The sequence below is a fragment of the Dipodomys spectabilis genome, unplaced genomic scaffold, assembly GCF_019054845.1.
Source record: "Dipodomys spectabilis isolate Male_0828 unplaced genomic scaffold, ASM1905484v1 ptg000289l, whole genome shotgun sequence".
NCBI lineage: Eukaryota > Metazoa > Chordata > Mammalia > Rodentia > Heteromyidae > Dipodomys > Dipodomys spectabilis.
Window position 1 is genome coordinate 7,213,096 of NW_024870966.1, and position 16,576 is coordinate 7,229,671.

The 16,576-nt window shown below is 45.2% G+C and overlaps 1 protein-coding gene across 1 annotated transcript; it reads left to right on the forward strand.

Moving 5' to 3' along the window:
* Positions 1-1,437: 1,437 nt before the first annotated feature.
* Nps (neuropeptide S) lies at positions 1,438-5,614 on the forward strand. Its single transcript, XM_042701361.1, has 3 exons — positions 1,438-1,482; positions 2,211-2,318; positions 5,435-5,614. The coding sequence occupies exons 1-3, from the start codon at positions 1,438-1,440 to the stop codon at positions 5,612-5,614; spliced, it is 333 nt and encodes a 110-aa protein (XP_042557295.1).
* Positions 5,615-16,576: the final 10,962 nt, after the last annotated feature.

The following is a 16,576-nucleotide window of genomic DNA, read 5'->3' on the forward strand; positions in this document are numbered from 1 at the left end:
CATTCTGTGTTGGGTCTCTTGGACTAGTCTTATTCTTTCATTCTCCTTACTTTTTTTAATTTGTCTTTTTTCCTATAAGGTCTAGAGGAATTCACCATGTCTCTCGTTCCTTCTATGGAGTTTTCTTTAGTTTTAATTTCCATTAGCTTGTTTAGGTCTATTTTTTCCTCTCACACAGCTTCTTTTTTTTTTGTTTTATAGATAGAACTTCTTGTCCTTCAAAGAACATTTTTTCTTTTCTCTTTTTCATTCTCTCTTGCTGTACTGTTCATGTTGGGTTCTGGCTCACTCACTGTGCTGTGCCTGGTGGGTCTGTTGATCTCTGAGTAGGCAGCAGCAGGCCCGTGGGGGTTTGTGTGCTATTGGATCTGTGACTGGAGGCCTCCAGCATTGCAGTTGGCTGGAGTGTTTTTGTCCTGGAACCTTCATGTCTTTAGATTTCCAAGGTTTCCTCTTAGGGAGGACAGTTAATGAAGGGCTTTTCCAGTTGCTTTCCTTGAGGTTAAAGCCTAGAAGTGTGTTGGATGCCGTATCACAGAAGAGACCCCTGGCCTCTGCTCTGAGTCTAGTATTTTCCCAGTCTTTGTTTTTAGAAGTGCCTGTGCATTCCACCATGCCTAACCCATCCGTTCTGTCAAGAGACCTTCTCTGTATCTTGTCCCAGAGAATCTAGCCTTCTTGCAAGTCAGTGAGGAGGGCACGTGGTATGCAAATTACCCTTAAACAGATTTCTCTCTAGTCCTCCTTGATGAGACCTCCTTCAGGTCCCGCAGAAAGCAGTGAGTGGCTGGTTCCAGGCAGACTTGAGCCTGTGAAGGACTGTCAGCAAGCCCTTCTCAGCACTACCTATTCAAGTGCTCAGCACTTAGCAGAATTCTGCGGCTGTGACCCCTCACCCCACCCCTGCTCCTTTGGTTTTCATGTATTTATTTTAGCTAGGATTGAGAAGAAACTGACAGAGAACATGGACATTCATCCCCTCTGTGCTCTGCCAGCCCTTTGCCACCGGCTGGCCATGAGATGGCCCCCAAAACAATAGTGCTATATCCCCTGCCCTAAGCCTGGCTCTGGCCCCATGATCTCGTTTCTCTCAAGAGTCCAGCTCTCTGCTTCTCCCGAGAGTCGCACCGGAACTCCATGGTCGACAGTCACATGAGGACCATGCAGAGTGGAAGTTTCCCAAAGAAAGAAACACAATACTGACAAGCAGGCAGAAAGTGTGCCAGACGCAGGGCTGCTTTGTCCTCCAAAATATGCTGATCTGAAGGAGGCAAGCGCTTTCCTCTGTTGCTCTGTATTAAAGAAATGTTGGCACCATCTCAGAAGCACGGGCCATCCAAGCAGAAAGCATCTCCCTTGGTGTTTCCTACATTCTGAACCTCAACCTCAGCAGCATCTGTTCCTACTGAGCTTTCCCAAATCAATGGGCTTCCACCAATGCCCACTGACACGCAAGGACAGTCCAGGCCTTCGGGGAACCAGGTACCCTAGGGAGAAAAGGTCAGACCAGCAGGTGCTTACAGAACTCTGGGTCTGGGTCTTGAAGAGGGCCCCAGAACAGAAACAGTGTGTCCCTTGATCTGAAGAACTAGTGGAACCCTTCACAGTAGTTCAAAAGGAAGTGCTGTAGAAAACCACAGTTGAGAAGTTAATGCACAAACATTGCTTGCCAAGTCCTATAGTGATTTCTTTGGTACCAGTCTGTGAAACAAGATGCCAGAGACATTCAAGGAAATATGCCAGCCTTCTTTCAAGTTTAAGCTCTTAAGACAAAACAAGACCTTCCGTTCCTCTTGAGACCTCCGGCCCTCCACGTCCCGATGAACACAGCACAGAGGACAGACTTTTGAAGGGCATTCTTCATGGTAACCTTTAATGAAGTCAGTCACAAGGAGCTCAATGACAACGCGTGTACATTATTGTCCTTTTCCTACTTCACAAGAACAAAAGGCCACAGGCAGACCAACTAGTCACATAAGATGGGACATGGTGACATTTTTACTTCTGAACTTTCTGTTATAAAAGGGCCTTCCAAGGAGGAGCTGACAGTAAGTTTGAGGAACTCAACAATAAGACCACCCATTCGTTGTCTCTGGACGGATTTTAGGAAGTCCAAAATGATCAGGTAAAGCATTGCATTCCTCTGCCTGGAGAAAATTTGAATTTCTATATGTTGTTTATTGATACTGCCTATGAGAAACTAAATCCAGCCTTTTCTGTCCTTCCTACTCTGCAGCCCATTGAAATTCAATCTGATCTTGGTTCTGTCTCTGTCCACCATGCATGTGTTTTGGTGTTATCCAGCTCTGTCTTCAAAGGTAAGGCTTTTCTCTTTTTTGCCTCTGTTTTTTTTTTTTTTCTGTTTGAATAGATGAGTGAAATTGTAGAGTATTTGGATCCAAAATAAACTCAAAGAATATGTGACAGAAAAGTAATTTTCTTTGTTTCCAGAGCTTTCAAGAAAAAAAAAAGTATAAACAGATTCCTGAAATTAGTCAAAAGAGGCATTGTTAGGACAGAAGAAATGCTGGCCAATATAAAAGTTGTTGGAAATTGTCTTCGAGTTATCTCTTGCATAGAGAAACATTCATTTCAAAGTTAAAATGTTTAATTTTTTGCCATGACATTTTGTTTACTCTGCATGCATGGGCTCATAGTCACAGTGAACATTTAGCCATCCAAATTATACAAAAACAAAAGTTATTTTTTGAAGCCATGAATTTCTTAATTTTGCAAAAAAATAGAGACATTTCCCAGATGAAGAATACAGACAACAATTTAAATTCCAGTGAAAGAGTACATAAAATATTAATTCATGTATTTATTAAGGGCTTTCATGGAGCTCCTAATTGTATTTCCTGAGCTGTTCAGGAAATTCTGAAAATGAAAGATTTTCTTTGGAATGTCTAATATTATTTCAGTTGATATTTCAGTTCTTCCAATATTTTAAGAAGGTTTATCTGTGGTTGTTGATGACATTGTGAACTTAACTTTTCTGCACCTAATGTTAATATTTTCCATTGTAATGACTGAGATCCACGAAGTTTATGACACTAAGTTTAGGATAAAGAGCTATCACACAAACTCTAAATGATAAATCTGCATCTAAACGTAACGATCTCGTTATTTATACAATTGGTCCTTTCACCAATCTTTGCATATGCCATTTTTCTATTTCTTGTTTATTTAAGATAGCTGTCTTTTTCTTGCTCTACTCCTATGAGCATTCAACTCTAATTTAGTCATTGATTTGATAAGACACCACATTGATCAAGTTGATGAGTCACAATCCATAAATTGGCCTATTTTCTCAAGTGTCTTCCTAATTACTTTCTATTCTTTCCCCCAAAGGTTTTCTCATGACATTTCTATTGAACAAGAGGCACTTGTCTGTAGCTTTTTAAAATTAAGAATGTTCTTTCTTCTAACGTACTTACAAGACCTCCTTGCCTGCGAATGAAATATTTCACCTTGGACTGCATCTTCCACATTTGTGGTTTTGCAAGTGACAATTTTGCTGTCATTACTACCCCATCATCTGGTGCTAGTGTGCATGCCAATTTGATTGTTGAGGGGGGGATGATGATGTATCTGGGACTTATGGGATTTTATGATTTTGTTTGGAGCTTCATAAAGCTCAGCAGCAGGCCACATGTATATTATTCTGTTAACGTGTATAACATTCCTCCCAGCACAAAATGCCTTCCAACGGGCAAAGGGTATTGCAATATTTTCAGGGAGGGTTCAGGGACCTCAGAACTAGAACGTGTCCTCCTGTTAGGTGAAGGTGGCAAATCTTGAGTATTTCTGGAAATCTCCGAATCGTTTCCCTTTCTGTAGTTGATACCTAGGCTGAGCTGGTGGTAATTTAAAATAGATGGCAATTAACTATCATTTACTTATCATCAATCCTGTATCCAAATAACTATCTCCAGTTATATAATTGGTCCTCTGGCTAATCTTTGCATCTGTCGCTTTTCTATTTCTTGTTTACTTAACATAGCTGTCTTTCCCCTGCTTTATTCCTTAGGGAAAGACACACAGTGGTACTTGTAAAATTGTTTTCCCCATAACCAATATTATGAAACTGTCTTTGACTATTCCCAGATCCAAAAGGAAAAAATACACAGAAAGCTCATCATTTCCCCAGAGATCAGTAGGATGCTTCCTATGGGACCTGCAGAGCTCAGCAGGTCACCAGCCAAGGCAAGGAAAGCCACAGAGAACCTTCTGGACCCTACCTAGCCTCAACCTCCATCTATAGGATCCCGAGGCCAAACCTGACTTCCCACACCAAGACAGAAAAATGGATATTTATAGATTGTATAAAGAGGTTTCAATTCTACTTATCATCAGTTTATGAATTTTAATTGGTGTCTCCCCTCCCAACCCCACCCATCTCCTCAAGTTACCTGGTGCAACGTGGATTGGCTTTTGTTTCTGTTTTTGCTTTACAGTAGATTTCTTTCATAAACTAATTCAGAATTTACACTTTTGGTACAACTGAGAAACCTGGGCTTGGAGTCAGAAAGTATCAGTTCAAATAACTTTATCCACTAGTCAGATGGCTTCCCAGTATAAAAGAGAGGAAATAGTAGTCTAGCTTTACTGTGGAACCAAATAAAATGAAGCATGTGATGCATGGGGCTCTAAGACCACTGGTGATCACAGCTTTTGCTAGTGATGTGATTTGTATTTGTCCCTTGTTGGTGTGTTTCTCAATTCTGAAACCAGGCAGGAGAGAAAGCATGACAAGCATTCACAATTCCCAGCGGAAGGCCAGGTCCGCCTGTCCCTGGTCTCTGTGGCTGTAACTGTGTCTGACCTTTGCTCTCGAGCTGACTTCTCCATCCCTAGGCATGGGGCTGGAAGCGCAGCGTGAGCACTCAGGGTTCACATCACTCTCCTCTACCGTCAGCACCCCAATGCTCCCATGCGCCATCCAGACCTCAGCCCACAATGAGGACAGGGCCCCCCACCCCAAGGTGAAGATCCCAGAGCTCAAGAAATGGGCCCCCTCTGCAGCACCTCGGGACAGCTGGTAGGAGGCTCAGTAGAACCTCCCAAACCCTGGAGTTTCATCCTCCTGGGTGGTTTTCAAGTGAAAATTTAAAACTATTCCCAGGACTAATTAGTGCCACTTGAAATATTCCTTACAAAATAACAGCAGCAAGATTACTAGGTACCGTGCGTGATAGAAATACTGAATAGCAGCAATTACATAAAAAGTATAAAAATTAGACAAATGGGTATCCCTTCAAATAATATTTTTTTGTATCTAGGTAAAATATATGTTATGATTTGACTAAGTTTCTGCCTTAAGATTAAGATATATTGGGTTTATTGCCGTAAGCTTTTGAAAATTGTTCCTGCTGAAATAAACTTTTAACCCTGAAGCTGCATTCTCTCCTTCTTCCCTCATCTGAATTGCCAGGTGTCTGGAAAGTACGATTCTTCCTTCATCCTGCTGAACAGCTGCCCAGACAGGCTGGATGGGAGTGAGGGACTAGCTTTTCTAAAGCCAATTTTGGAGAAGATGTCAATGAAAAGGTCTTTTCGCAATGGAGTTGGCACAGGAATGAAAAAAACTTCCTTTCGAAGAGCAAAACGATGAATAAGTGTGCAAAGAACTCTGGGAATTAATCTCAAACTATGTGGAGTGTGACTGATATGCTGGAAGTCTGTTGTAGCTTTACCATTAAGCATTGCTTTCCTCCCACTCTGCAAACACCTCTCCTCTCCTAACTGGTTCTGAGTAAATTGAGTTTTAAAGAGTGTGAACCTCTTTGAAATTTTCCATTGTAACAGAAAAAAACTATTTATGTGCTCAGTTGGTAACTTTCCAGATAAAGATGGGTGCATCTGCTTTGATCATACTTTTCTGCAGATCTTGTGAGCATTTTTTATAGTCATGACATTAGTATGCTTTTATTCCCTGTCTGTAATATTGTGATATCATACTACTGAATACTGCAAAGCATGTATATGCCACATTTCTCTTCAATGTAATTTCTCAACCCATTATTTTGGGTTGTGCTGCTTCAGTTTGTAAGATAGACTTGTTAAATTAACCAAAGTTAAGATGAATAGTGTCACAGTGTGTCAATCAATCAATAAATCGATCAATTAGACATCAGTGGAGCTCTCTGGATGTAATTCTTGCCTCCCTTCCCTGATTGCAAATATATTTATATAAGGATTGATGTTTTGTCTTGGGTATTTATTACCTTTAGTAGTCTTAAAACATGAAATACTGGGCTGGGAAGATGGCTCAGTGGTAGAGCGCTTGCCTTGCATGCCTGAGGCCCTGGGTTCGATTCCTCAGCACCACATAAGAAAAAGAAAAAAGCCGGAAGTGGTGCTGTGGCTCAAGTGGTAGAGCGCTAGCCTTGAGCTGAAGAGCTGAGGGACAGCGCCCAGGCCCAGAGTTCAGGCCCCACGACCGGACCCAAAAAAAAAAAAACAAAAAAACATGAAATACTGCTGGTGACAACAAAAACACCAGAGAGCCTAGCTGGCTGCTGGTGGGGCAGGGCAGTCCTTTGGGAGAGCTTCCCAAAGCTCGGCTTGGTGGCAACACTCGGGGCTTCCGGGGAAGGGCCCAGTGCTCTTCCGTTAAAAACTCCTGGTGTTTTTTTAAAAGAAAGAATAATGTACCATTGACTTGTGTGTTATTTCCAAAGTACGGTGATAAGGGAAGTGTCTGTACATGTTGCATTCTGCAATATGGTGAGCATTTTCCCTGAAAGCCACACACAGTCCCCAGACCTGGCATCCTGGAAGCTCCGGGAACACAATGTCCTCAGTCACTCATTTCAGACAGTGATACGGTCTTCACAGAGCGGTATTCAGGGTGAGTGGTTACACGGAACCAAACCCATTCTGCAAGCCACAGTCCTCATTTGGTGTTGAGGAAACGCCAGGCCTCTGGGGTCTGAGTTCTGTCCTTGGCCCTAAATAGGTGCTCCTCTTACCTCTGCCCCCCCAGATGAAAGTGAAGCATGATTTGAGCTGGCATAACACCGTGAAGACTTGTTAGAGGAAGGGGTGTTTATCTGAAAGGTCAGTGACGCTTGATCCTGTGTGAGCTCTGCGCTCTGCCCCCTGGCCTGGCCTGTCTCTCTCCCTCCCCTGGCCCTCCCGGCAGATGCAATGGTCTTGAAGACCTGGGGCCTGCCCTCCCTTTACCCTCTCCTGGGGCTTTGTGTCACTGCTCCAGAACTCAATACACACGTGCATGATGTGTGTCTCCACAGAGGTAGCAGTGCCGGTCCCAGGTCTCAGGATGCTTCCGTGGGCTGTACGGTGACAGACCCTACGGAAGGTGGTGTGGAAGGGGGGGGGGGGGGGAATCACACATGCAGCATGTTACCTGCTTCACTTTCCCTCTGTTGGCTGGATTCAAATTTATACCCGTCCCCTTGGGGGCTGTTCTCTCTTTCATCAAATATTCTAGGTATGAGGGAAGCAGATGGAACTTGAAATATTTAAAAAATATTCTTCCATCGGGGTAATAACACAGTCTCTCTAGAAGCAAACCCATGACCTGAGTGTAAACACCTAGATAAACTGGAGAAACAAAGCACCTCAAACTTAAAAGCTGCTTGCTATCTGCCCTAGCCCCGGGGACTCTGGATTTAGGTAAACCTATGATTCTCTGTATATGTAACTGTAAGGCAGGTCATGGCTTTCAAAGTTCTTATTCAAAGGTGGAGAAAAATTTTGTAGCCTAAGGCTTGGGTTTCGAAACTATTAGATGCAGAAGCATCCAGATTTACATTTCAAAAATAAAATGTATTTCTCTTAAGTTCTTACAACAGAAACAAAAACAGCCAGATTCACTGAGGAGCCAAGAATCCTCTTCCTGTAGGCCATTAGAGGATTTAAACCCAACCTCATCCCTTTAGGAGGCACTCACTATCAATGTAAAACCTTGTCCATGCAGGATAGCTGTGATCTGCCTACTCAGAGGCTCTGGCTGAGGCCATTCTATTATGCTGTTTCTCTGCAAATATTCAATATAGTAAACCCACAGACATTTCCATTGCTCATGTTCTATGATTCCTTAAAAATAATAGCACAACATTAATAGCACTAATTACACTAATATCAGTTCAATTTCTTTTAGTTTGAAGAATAATTTGATAACTTCCAATTCTGATCTTCTAGTCAGCCTGCCAGCTGAATTTCCCAGGTCAATGTCTAAATCAGATGGGGCTTCTCTGTCCCTATCTAACCCAAAGGGAACATTTTTGGGCATACCACAGGAAGCTATAGAAGATGGGCCCTCTGAACCCCTTTAAGATTCAATGAGACCAAAGTCATTTAGGGGGGAAATGGAGCCTGATAGATGGATGCAGAGATAGAGAAAATAGATTATTATCAACAAAAGGAGAGACTCATTTTAAAGCCAAGAAGGAAGCACTAATGTACTACTTCCTTTTTAATGTTAAGTTACACCATGGGGGGGGGGGTTGGCGGGGGGGGGGGGGTGGTGGCCGCAGGTCACAGAGTGGCCATCTAAAGCCATCTTCTCCTTTGAAATGGCAAGAATCTGGGAACCCTTCATGACTGGGTAAAAACAAAATATGAAAAACATATCTAGCAAAAGGAAAGTCTGAAGGGTACCCTGGCTTTTGGAAAAAATATTACTTTTAAAATTCTTTCAGTAGTTGTGTAAAGGGTGACCTCAGTGTCGAGTGGGCCTACCCCATCTTACCCACTCAGTCAGTGTCTAAGGATCGGGAGCTGTGGGACTGCTGGACGGTGTGTATGCACGCAGCACAAACGGAGGCACGCCACAGACAGAAACTGCCAGCCGCGTTTCCAACTCTCCTTTCCTGGGCGGAAAACAGGAAATGTTTCTTTTTCTACTGTTCCCTACTTTTATCCTTGATATACTTAAAAAATTTCTTCTAAAATATATTCACATTTTCTTTCTCTCCTTATTCCTGTCCCTCTAACACACACACACACACACACACACACACACACACACACACACACACACACACACACACACACACACACACACACACCCCACAGGGTTAATTTTCTAACTACGAAGGCAGAGTTTAAAGTCTGATCCTTTTTAAAAATTTTCTTTTCCTTCCTTCCTTCCTTCCTTCCTTCCTTCCTTCCTTCCTTCCTTCCTTCCTTCCCTCCTTCCCTCCTTCCCTCCCTCCCTCCTTCCCTCCCTCCCTCCTTCCTTCCCTCCTTCCTTCCTTCCTCCCCTCCTTCCTTCTTTCTTTCCCTCCTTCCTTCCTGCCCTTTGGTCTTATTAGAGCTTGACATTAAGGCTTGCTAGGCAAGCACCCTGTTCCTTGAGTTATGCCTCGATTCTTTTGCTTTTTGATTTGTCTATCACATAGGGTTATACACTCTGATTCAGGACTTGGATCACAATCCTCCTATTTTCACTCCCAGAGTAGCTGGAATTACAGGTGTGTACCACCATGCCCAGCCTAGACTTGGGTCTTTATACCAGTGTGACATGCAATCACCTTGCTTGCAGTTCCGATGGGGCTCAGGATGCAGATGTGCCAGCGTAGGTAAAGCTGGTGGAACTAATTTTGCTGGTCCAGCTTCCCTCGCTGTTATGATCTGTTCCCTCCCATGGTAGCAGCAGCAGTGTCGGCAGGACTTCACCAGCATGTCCTCCCCCAGGAGGTGTGTGGAGGGGACACCAGCCCACCCCAGCAATCCCGGTCTGCCGTCACCTCTTCTGTGCAGGAGCTTGGGGTGGGGCAGGTTGGACCTTCCCTTCCAGTGGCAAAAGGAGGACTGCATTAGAGGTCAGAGTGTCTGGTGAGCCATTGTCTCTATCCACCATCTCCATCCAGCTCTCGGGGTGCTTGGTGGCCACAATGTGAGCTGAGGTCACTGAGAATCTGTTGTTTGTTGAAATAGTTGAAACAGTAAGCATAAACTTCCCAAGTGGAAGCTCTTGTCATCATTTCCCAGTTGATTATGTGGAGAGGGATGAATGGTGGAGGTGCTAATGCAGTTGGTGAACTAAGTGCTTACGTCCTTTGTTTTCTGTTGCCATGGTTACTGGCTTTGGTCCTATGGGGAGGCCATGGCCGGTAGCAGCTCTGCTCTCCTCACTTTGTCCCAAGCAGCACCTCGCACTTGGGGCACCTGCACTCACAGAATGGAGTGAACAACGGTGCGCCACAGCCTGGGTGGCACCATGGGGCTCAATGGGCACCATTTCAAGTGCTTCCAGTACAATAGGAAACCTGGTAGGGGTTTGTCAGGGAAACCGGCAGTTCTACTCTGCCCAGCACTATTGGTGGGGCTGCTAATTAGATAGCCCAATAGGTGTTATTTGCTGCTTCCACACAGAAAGCAAGCGGCTGCGTTAACAAGCTCACCTTGCGAATGCTGGTGACGGGCACCTCGGCCATCACAGAGGGAAGACAGCAAATTCAGGGACTCTTTCTAATTTTCTACTATTTGCATTTATATGGATTGGCTGGAATAATAAAACACCAGAAGTATAATTGGAAATTTTCTCTTCCTATTTCTGGATCTAAAATATCGTTTTAACCTCCAGGGGAAAAGGACTATGAAAAAGTTTCTGCACTCTGAAAATCATAGTAGATTGCAAGCGGGCAGACGGGAAAATTGGCTCTCTGAGGAGAAATTATACCTCTTGCTAAGGTGCAGGACTGTCATGTTGAAGACAAAGAAAATGTCTCTGAATCATGTTTAGACAGTCGTTGGACAGGTCACCAAGGATGGATAGCTTCGCTTGCAGGACAGAGAGAACACTGCAAATCACATCCTGCTTTGAACCCTGTTGCTCCTCCTCTGTCCTTCACATGTGGACAAGGATGAACCTGAGGTAAGAGGGCATCCGAGGGGCTCCACCCCACATTGTCAAGGGTCACTGACAGAAGCCAGAGCTGGATGCACCATGCAAAGATTTGGAGGTTCTTAGAAAACAGCATCCAGGATGACAAGGAGTTAGTTAATTCCCTCAGTGAGGCACAAGTGTGACTGAGTGTCGGGCTCAGAGATTTTCCTGTGAGGGGCAGGGAGGGGAGAAGAAGAGCAGGTGAGGCTTCTGGGGAGAGAGAATGCTGACGCGGAGGAAGGACCTCAGGGCTGACTTGGGAGCCAGAGAGACCTCAGCCTCCACAGACTGCAGCCGTTGTTCGTCCAGTTGTACCATCTGGACCACGCTTTTAGAATCCTTTCGAGCCCAAGTTTTACCGATATAAGATGGAGCTGGTATTACTACCTCAGCAGGGGTGTTTTTCATGCATTTACTAGTTCATTTGTTTGGCACATATTTCTCATGCACTTGCTATGTGCCACAGTGTCTTAAGCACTGAGAAATAGCAATGAAGAAAACAGGCCAAACTCACTTACGTGGAGTTTGAGAAACATGCAATCTATGTGGACCACAAACAACATGGACCATACTCCCGATAAAATGTGGACAACTTAGCCAGAGTTCAGAAATGGCATCTCTGATCTTTCTACATTATGGTAGAGAAGCTAACTTGATAGACTGGTAGGTAGTAATGACTATGTATACATTATACAGATAACATTTACAAATAACAGTATACATTTGGGTCACATATGAACCAGTACATGCAATTATACATATATATGTTTACATGGTGATAACAAGATCAGCAAAGTAGGGAGAGAGGGAATAGTTCACAAGGCAGAGTTGGGTATGTCATTTCTGATGAAGTTATGACAGAAAATATTGCTAGAAAGAATTAGCAAGAATTCCAAAATTGGAGCACAGTGAGTATATATTAATAACTGTTTCTCCTTCTTGGTGGTGCTGGGGATCAAACCTAGAGTCTTGTGTTTGCCCCAACCCCAGCTCTAATCTTGTTGATGAATTTTAATTATATGTTCAGTACCACAGAGCAAGAATTGTTTGCTTTCCAGTCACTTTTCCTCTGAAATTAAAACTCAAGGAGTCAAGGTTAAAATAAGAGTCACCTCAAAGATGAACAATTCCAACTGAAAGACATTTCAAACACCATGTACAGAATTTAAGACCAAAGGATGGACTTAAAATATTTTTTACCTTTGAGGTAGCATAATAATGGTGAATTCAGTTTCTTTTATTACAGTGAGATTAAAAAGCTCTACTCTTTGCTCAAGGTGAGCTGAATGATTTTCTGCTAATCTTCCACGAAGTTGATGACAGTTTACTCTTTTTTTTTTTTTTAAGGGAGAAAGATGGCCCTGCAGTATGTATAAAGAAACCCAGGACTGAGTGAACACATAGAGGATGCAAAGAGCTGGGACCAGACAGGTGAGTGAGTTCCTAGTTCCTGGAAGGTCTCCCCAGGGCTTTGCTTTTCCTCTGAGTGACACTGGACGCCACAGGAAGGTTTACAGCAGCAAATGTCATTATCCATCAAGTGTCTCTTTCAGTCTTCATGAAGTCAGAGGAAAGAGAAATAAAATATACACAAGGGAAATTTCAACACAGGTAGCAATTTCTTCACTCTATGAAGGATGCCCAGGGACAAAGATTCCGTCCATTCTCTCTTGCTCCACAGTTGAGCAGTGGTGTGCAGCCATTGGTGGGCGAAGACCTGGACAAGGAGAGTGGGATCTCTCCAAGGTGCTGAAGGCAGCCAGCTGCAGTGTCAGCTTCCTGAAGGCTGGTCCTGCAGCTGGAACTCCATCCCGGGGAGTCTCTGTCATGTAAGAATGAGGGGCATACTGCTCCTACAAACATTTTCTGCAATGTTCCGTAAACTCTTTCTAAAATCTTCATAGAACTATTACAGCTTTGTTTAGGAGGGAATGGGTGGGTGGAAAGCCCAGGCCAAGAAGTACAAAAATTACAATTTCAACTTTTGCACTGGAAGTTCTGGAGCACTGACCTTATTTTCTTTCTGCTGGCTATTGATTTCTAATGCGGTAACCTAATAACACACACCAAGGTGCCTGTTATAAAATTTAAACCCCAAACACTGTCTGATTCAACTTTGGACAGCTGCAGGAAAGAATCTGCGCTTCAGGGTAGGAAAGTCTGAAAAGAATCAAATTTCATTTCCTGCCTACGGTAAGATAGAGAACTTGGTGATTTGATGCCAGAGTTTTAGTCCTAGCTCACATTCTCCTCTGTCCATTGGTCTATCAACCTGTAGGAGTGAAACAGGAACCTGAGGCCCCTGTCCTCCGCCTCTTCCGTTCTGAACATGCTTCTCCCCGTCAGAGTTTATAGACATTCAAGAGGCATATCAGTTGCTGATCTAACTCTCTTCTCTGAGGAAATGGATCAAAGGATGTGGGCAGGATCCCTTTTTCTAGAGCACAGATTGTAGATCCATAGATGTGGCCATGTGGTGTCCTCATGGCCCTCTCTGGGGAGACCACAGCCAGATGTTGTTGGGATGATTCAGCTTCTGTGTGTGCTACCCGTGAGCCAAACCCTGGACCTGGTCATGTTGACAGTGTGCCTGGGTATTTGCAAGCTTCTGCCTGCCCAACACCAACTTAAGTAATTAATGCCTTCTATGGCTTCATCATGCAAAACAAAATCCCAAAAACCAACCAAAAAAAAAAAACCCACCAAAATCAAAGCTGAAGAGATTTTTGCTGTGTGGTTCTCAATCTGTGGCTATAAAAAAGGCTCCTCCCTGAGGACAATGTGATTTATTTAACAGGCTTAAATATTCGCACCAAGACCTTTCCGTGTCTTGTCTCCTTTTCTCCATTGCAGCCCTGAGAGGAATGCAGGATGGTGCTGTCTTTATGCGCAGTCAAGGAGAGTGAAGCTCAGACAGCGCCGCCGTGATTTTTCTCAAGGTCATGAAGGCAGTAAGAGGCAGGTCTCTGTGCTAGGGGTGTCCTGTAGCCCTTCGTATGCAGCTGTCCACAGCTATCCATAGTAAGAAGATACCACACAAGAAAAGAACAAAAACCAGAAGGTCTACTACTTCTCCATTGCCGTGCTACAAATCACCAGGAAGTTACTGGCTTAAAATAACAGCCATGCTTTATCTTCTAAGGGTCTGGCAACTGGGTCTTCTGCTACTGGGAGACTGGGCCTTCTGCCTGGTGACTCAGGGCAGCAGTCACAGGGCTGTGGGCTGATGCTCAGGCTCAATCAGATCTCTTTGTGGCCCCAGTTTCATTCTGGTCAGTGACCACCTCTGGTTCCTGGAGGCTGTGGTCAGTCCTTTCTCTACTTGGGCCTCCACCATAGCTGCCAGCTTCCTCAAAGCCAGGAAGAGAGCCAGGTACCGGTGGCTAACGCCTGTAATCCCAGCTACTCAGGAGGCTGAGATCTGAGGATTGTGGTTCAAAGCCAACTCAGGCAGGAAAGCCTGTAAGGCTCTTATCTCCAATGAACCACCAGAAAACCGGAAGTGGTGCCATGGCTCAAGTGGTAGAGCGCTTGCCTTGAGCTGAAGAGTTAGGGACAGCGCCCAGGTCCAGAGTTCAAGCCTAAAAAAAGCCAGCAAGGGGGAGAATCCTCTAGTTCAATGGGCATCAGAGCATCGGTGCCTTGTATAACATAGTCATGGAGGTGATTTCACCCATCCATCGCTTCTGTGGGATGCTAGTGGCTAAGAGAAAGCTATAGGTCCCTCCTATAGGCAAGTGGAGGGACTCACACTGTGTATGAACACCAGCGGTGTGATTACTGGAGACAGTGGAGTATGTCACCCCAGAAATTGTAGGGCACCATGCCCAATGGAAGGACATTGTGAGACACTCTAGGCAGTTGACTGACACATGAGCAGCAGACCCCTTGGAGCAAGGCTGAGTCTAACATTTAGAGCCACTTTACAACTGTGCACATGCAAACACCTGAGCTACTGGAGACCTACTGTGTGCCAGGCCCTGCCCTAGGAGCATATATACATACGAGCCCTTCTCCCAGGAGCACTCAGTATTTTTCAATGTCACAGGTGGTGGGGAAAAGTTGGCTGCAGGCAGGCTTTGCGGGGGGGGGGGGGGCGAGGGCAGGGTAGAGATCAAGTAAACAGAAAAGGCAGCAGGGACGTATGGAGGATGCGCAACTGCACTGGTTACTCCTACTGAAGTTACCTGAAAATGGCTGGACTGACTCAGTGAGACTTAAGGAAGATACCCGCAGGGGAGGAACCCAGGGGAGGACAATTCCTCTGGGCCCCTGCTCATAGAGAATAATACTTATCAAGATGAACTCCAGGAAATGGAAAAGAAGAAAGAAAATGGTTGAAGTGGATTCAATAGGAAAAAAAACTGAACTTACAAGCTAGCTCCCTATACATGTGAGAAATGCAGACATGACATGCAGCTGGCCTGTCAGGAACCGAGAGCTGGGATATTTCCATCTACAGCCATGTCAACAGTTTCGCAGCTCAGTCAGCCTGTGGGGTGTTGGGAGCTCTCGTCCTTCTGTCCACAATGGGACTTCTCGCTTCCTTGGGCGGGCAGCGGGAGGGTGGGCTAGTAATTACCAAAGTGAATTACGACCACTGTCAAAGGATGACATTAGCTGTAACCCTGCTTCCTGCCACCATGATGGAAACCCTCCAGCTACCTGGAAGAATTACGGCTTCAGACTTTTTTATAGTCTTCAAGAAACAGACGCCACAGCTCCGGATTGGCACACTGTGCTCTCTCCCAGGACCCCCTGGGCTTTGCTGGGATCTCACATTTCTGGGGATATGTAAGGACAGGCTTTGCATCAGACGAGCTCAAGCTCAAGGGTGTGTCGTTTGACCAATTGCAGACAGGTTCCTAACCCGCTCCAAGCCTCGGTCTCCTCATCTGTGAACCGGAAGCCACAGTGGCCCTGGAACCCAAGGGTCTTCTAGGCAGGAAGGGAGTCATACACGTAATCATCACCGCAGGGCTGGGCTCGTGGGAGCGCGTCATAGTGAGAGCTTTGCAGACATTCCAGGTGAGTGTACAGCAAGACGGGCATACTCGGCACCCTTTCCAATTAACTTGGTAAGGACGGAGAGACAATGCTTCTTCCTGGGGAAAATATGAATTGGGTATTATTCCAAGTATTTCTCTAAATATCATTCTCACCTAACGTAAATTCTGATATGGCTGAGACCCGGGGTGACTTCTGGGTTCTGTAGAATTGCCGTGGGCAGACACATAGCTGACCTGAAGTTCCACTGCAGGGCTGGACACAGAAGCGACCCGGCCTGCCTCGCCACACCTGCCCCTGTGTGGCCAGCGGCCCGAGCCAGGCCCTCAGGACACCACAGAGACTGCCAGTGTCTTCTCTCCTTGTCTGCTCCCTCACCTCCAACTCCAAACCAGCAGAGCAAACAAATGTCACATTGGCGTCTTAATCCATCCGTGCTGTCTCTCTGGGCGTCCTCCCAGAAGGGTGCAGCTGAAGTTTCCCGTTCTACCACTCTGTGGCTCTCCCCAGACCAGGCCTAGACCCCAGTCCTCCGTTCTACAGGCCTGTGTGGAATGACAGGCGCCCACTACTGCGTTCAACCTTTCATTGGTTGGCATGGGGTCTGGTGGATGTGTTTTGGGGGGGAGGGGGCGTGGACTGGCCTCAGACGGTGATCTTTGCCCACACCCAATGCCCTATTCTCATTGCCATGCATGTGGCTTCTTG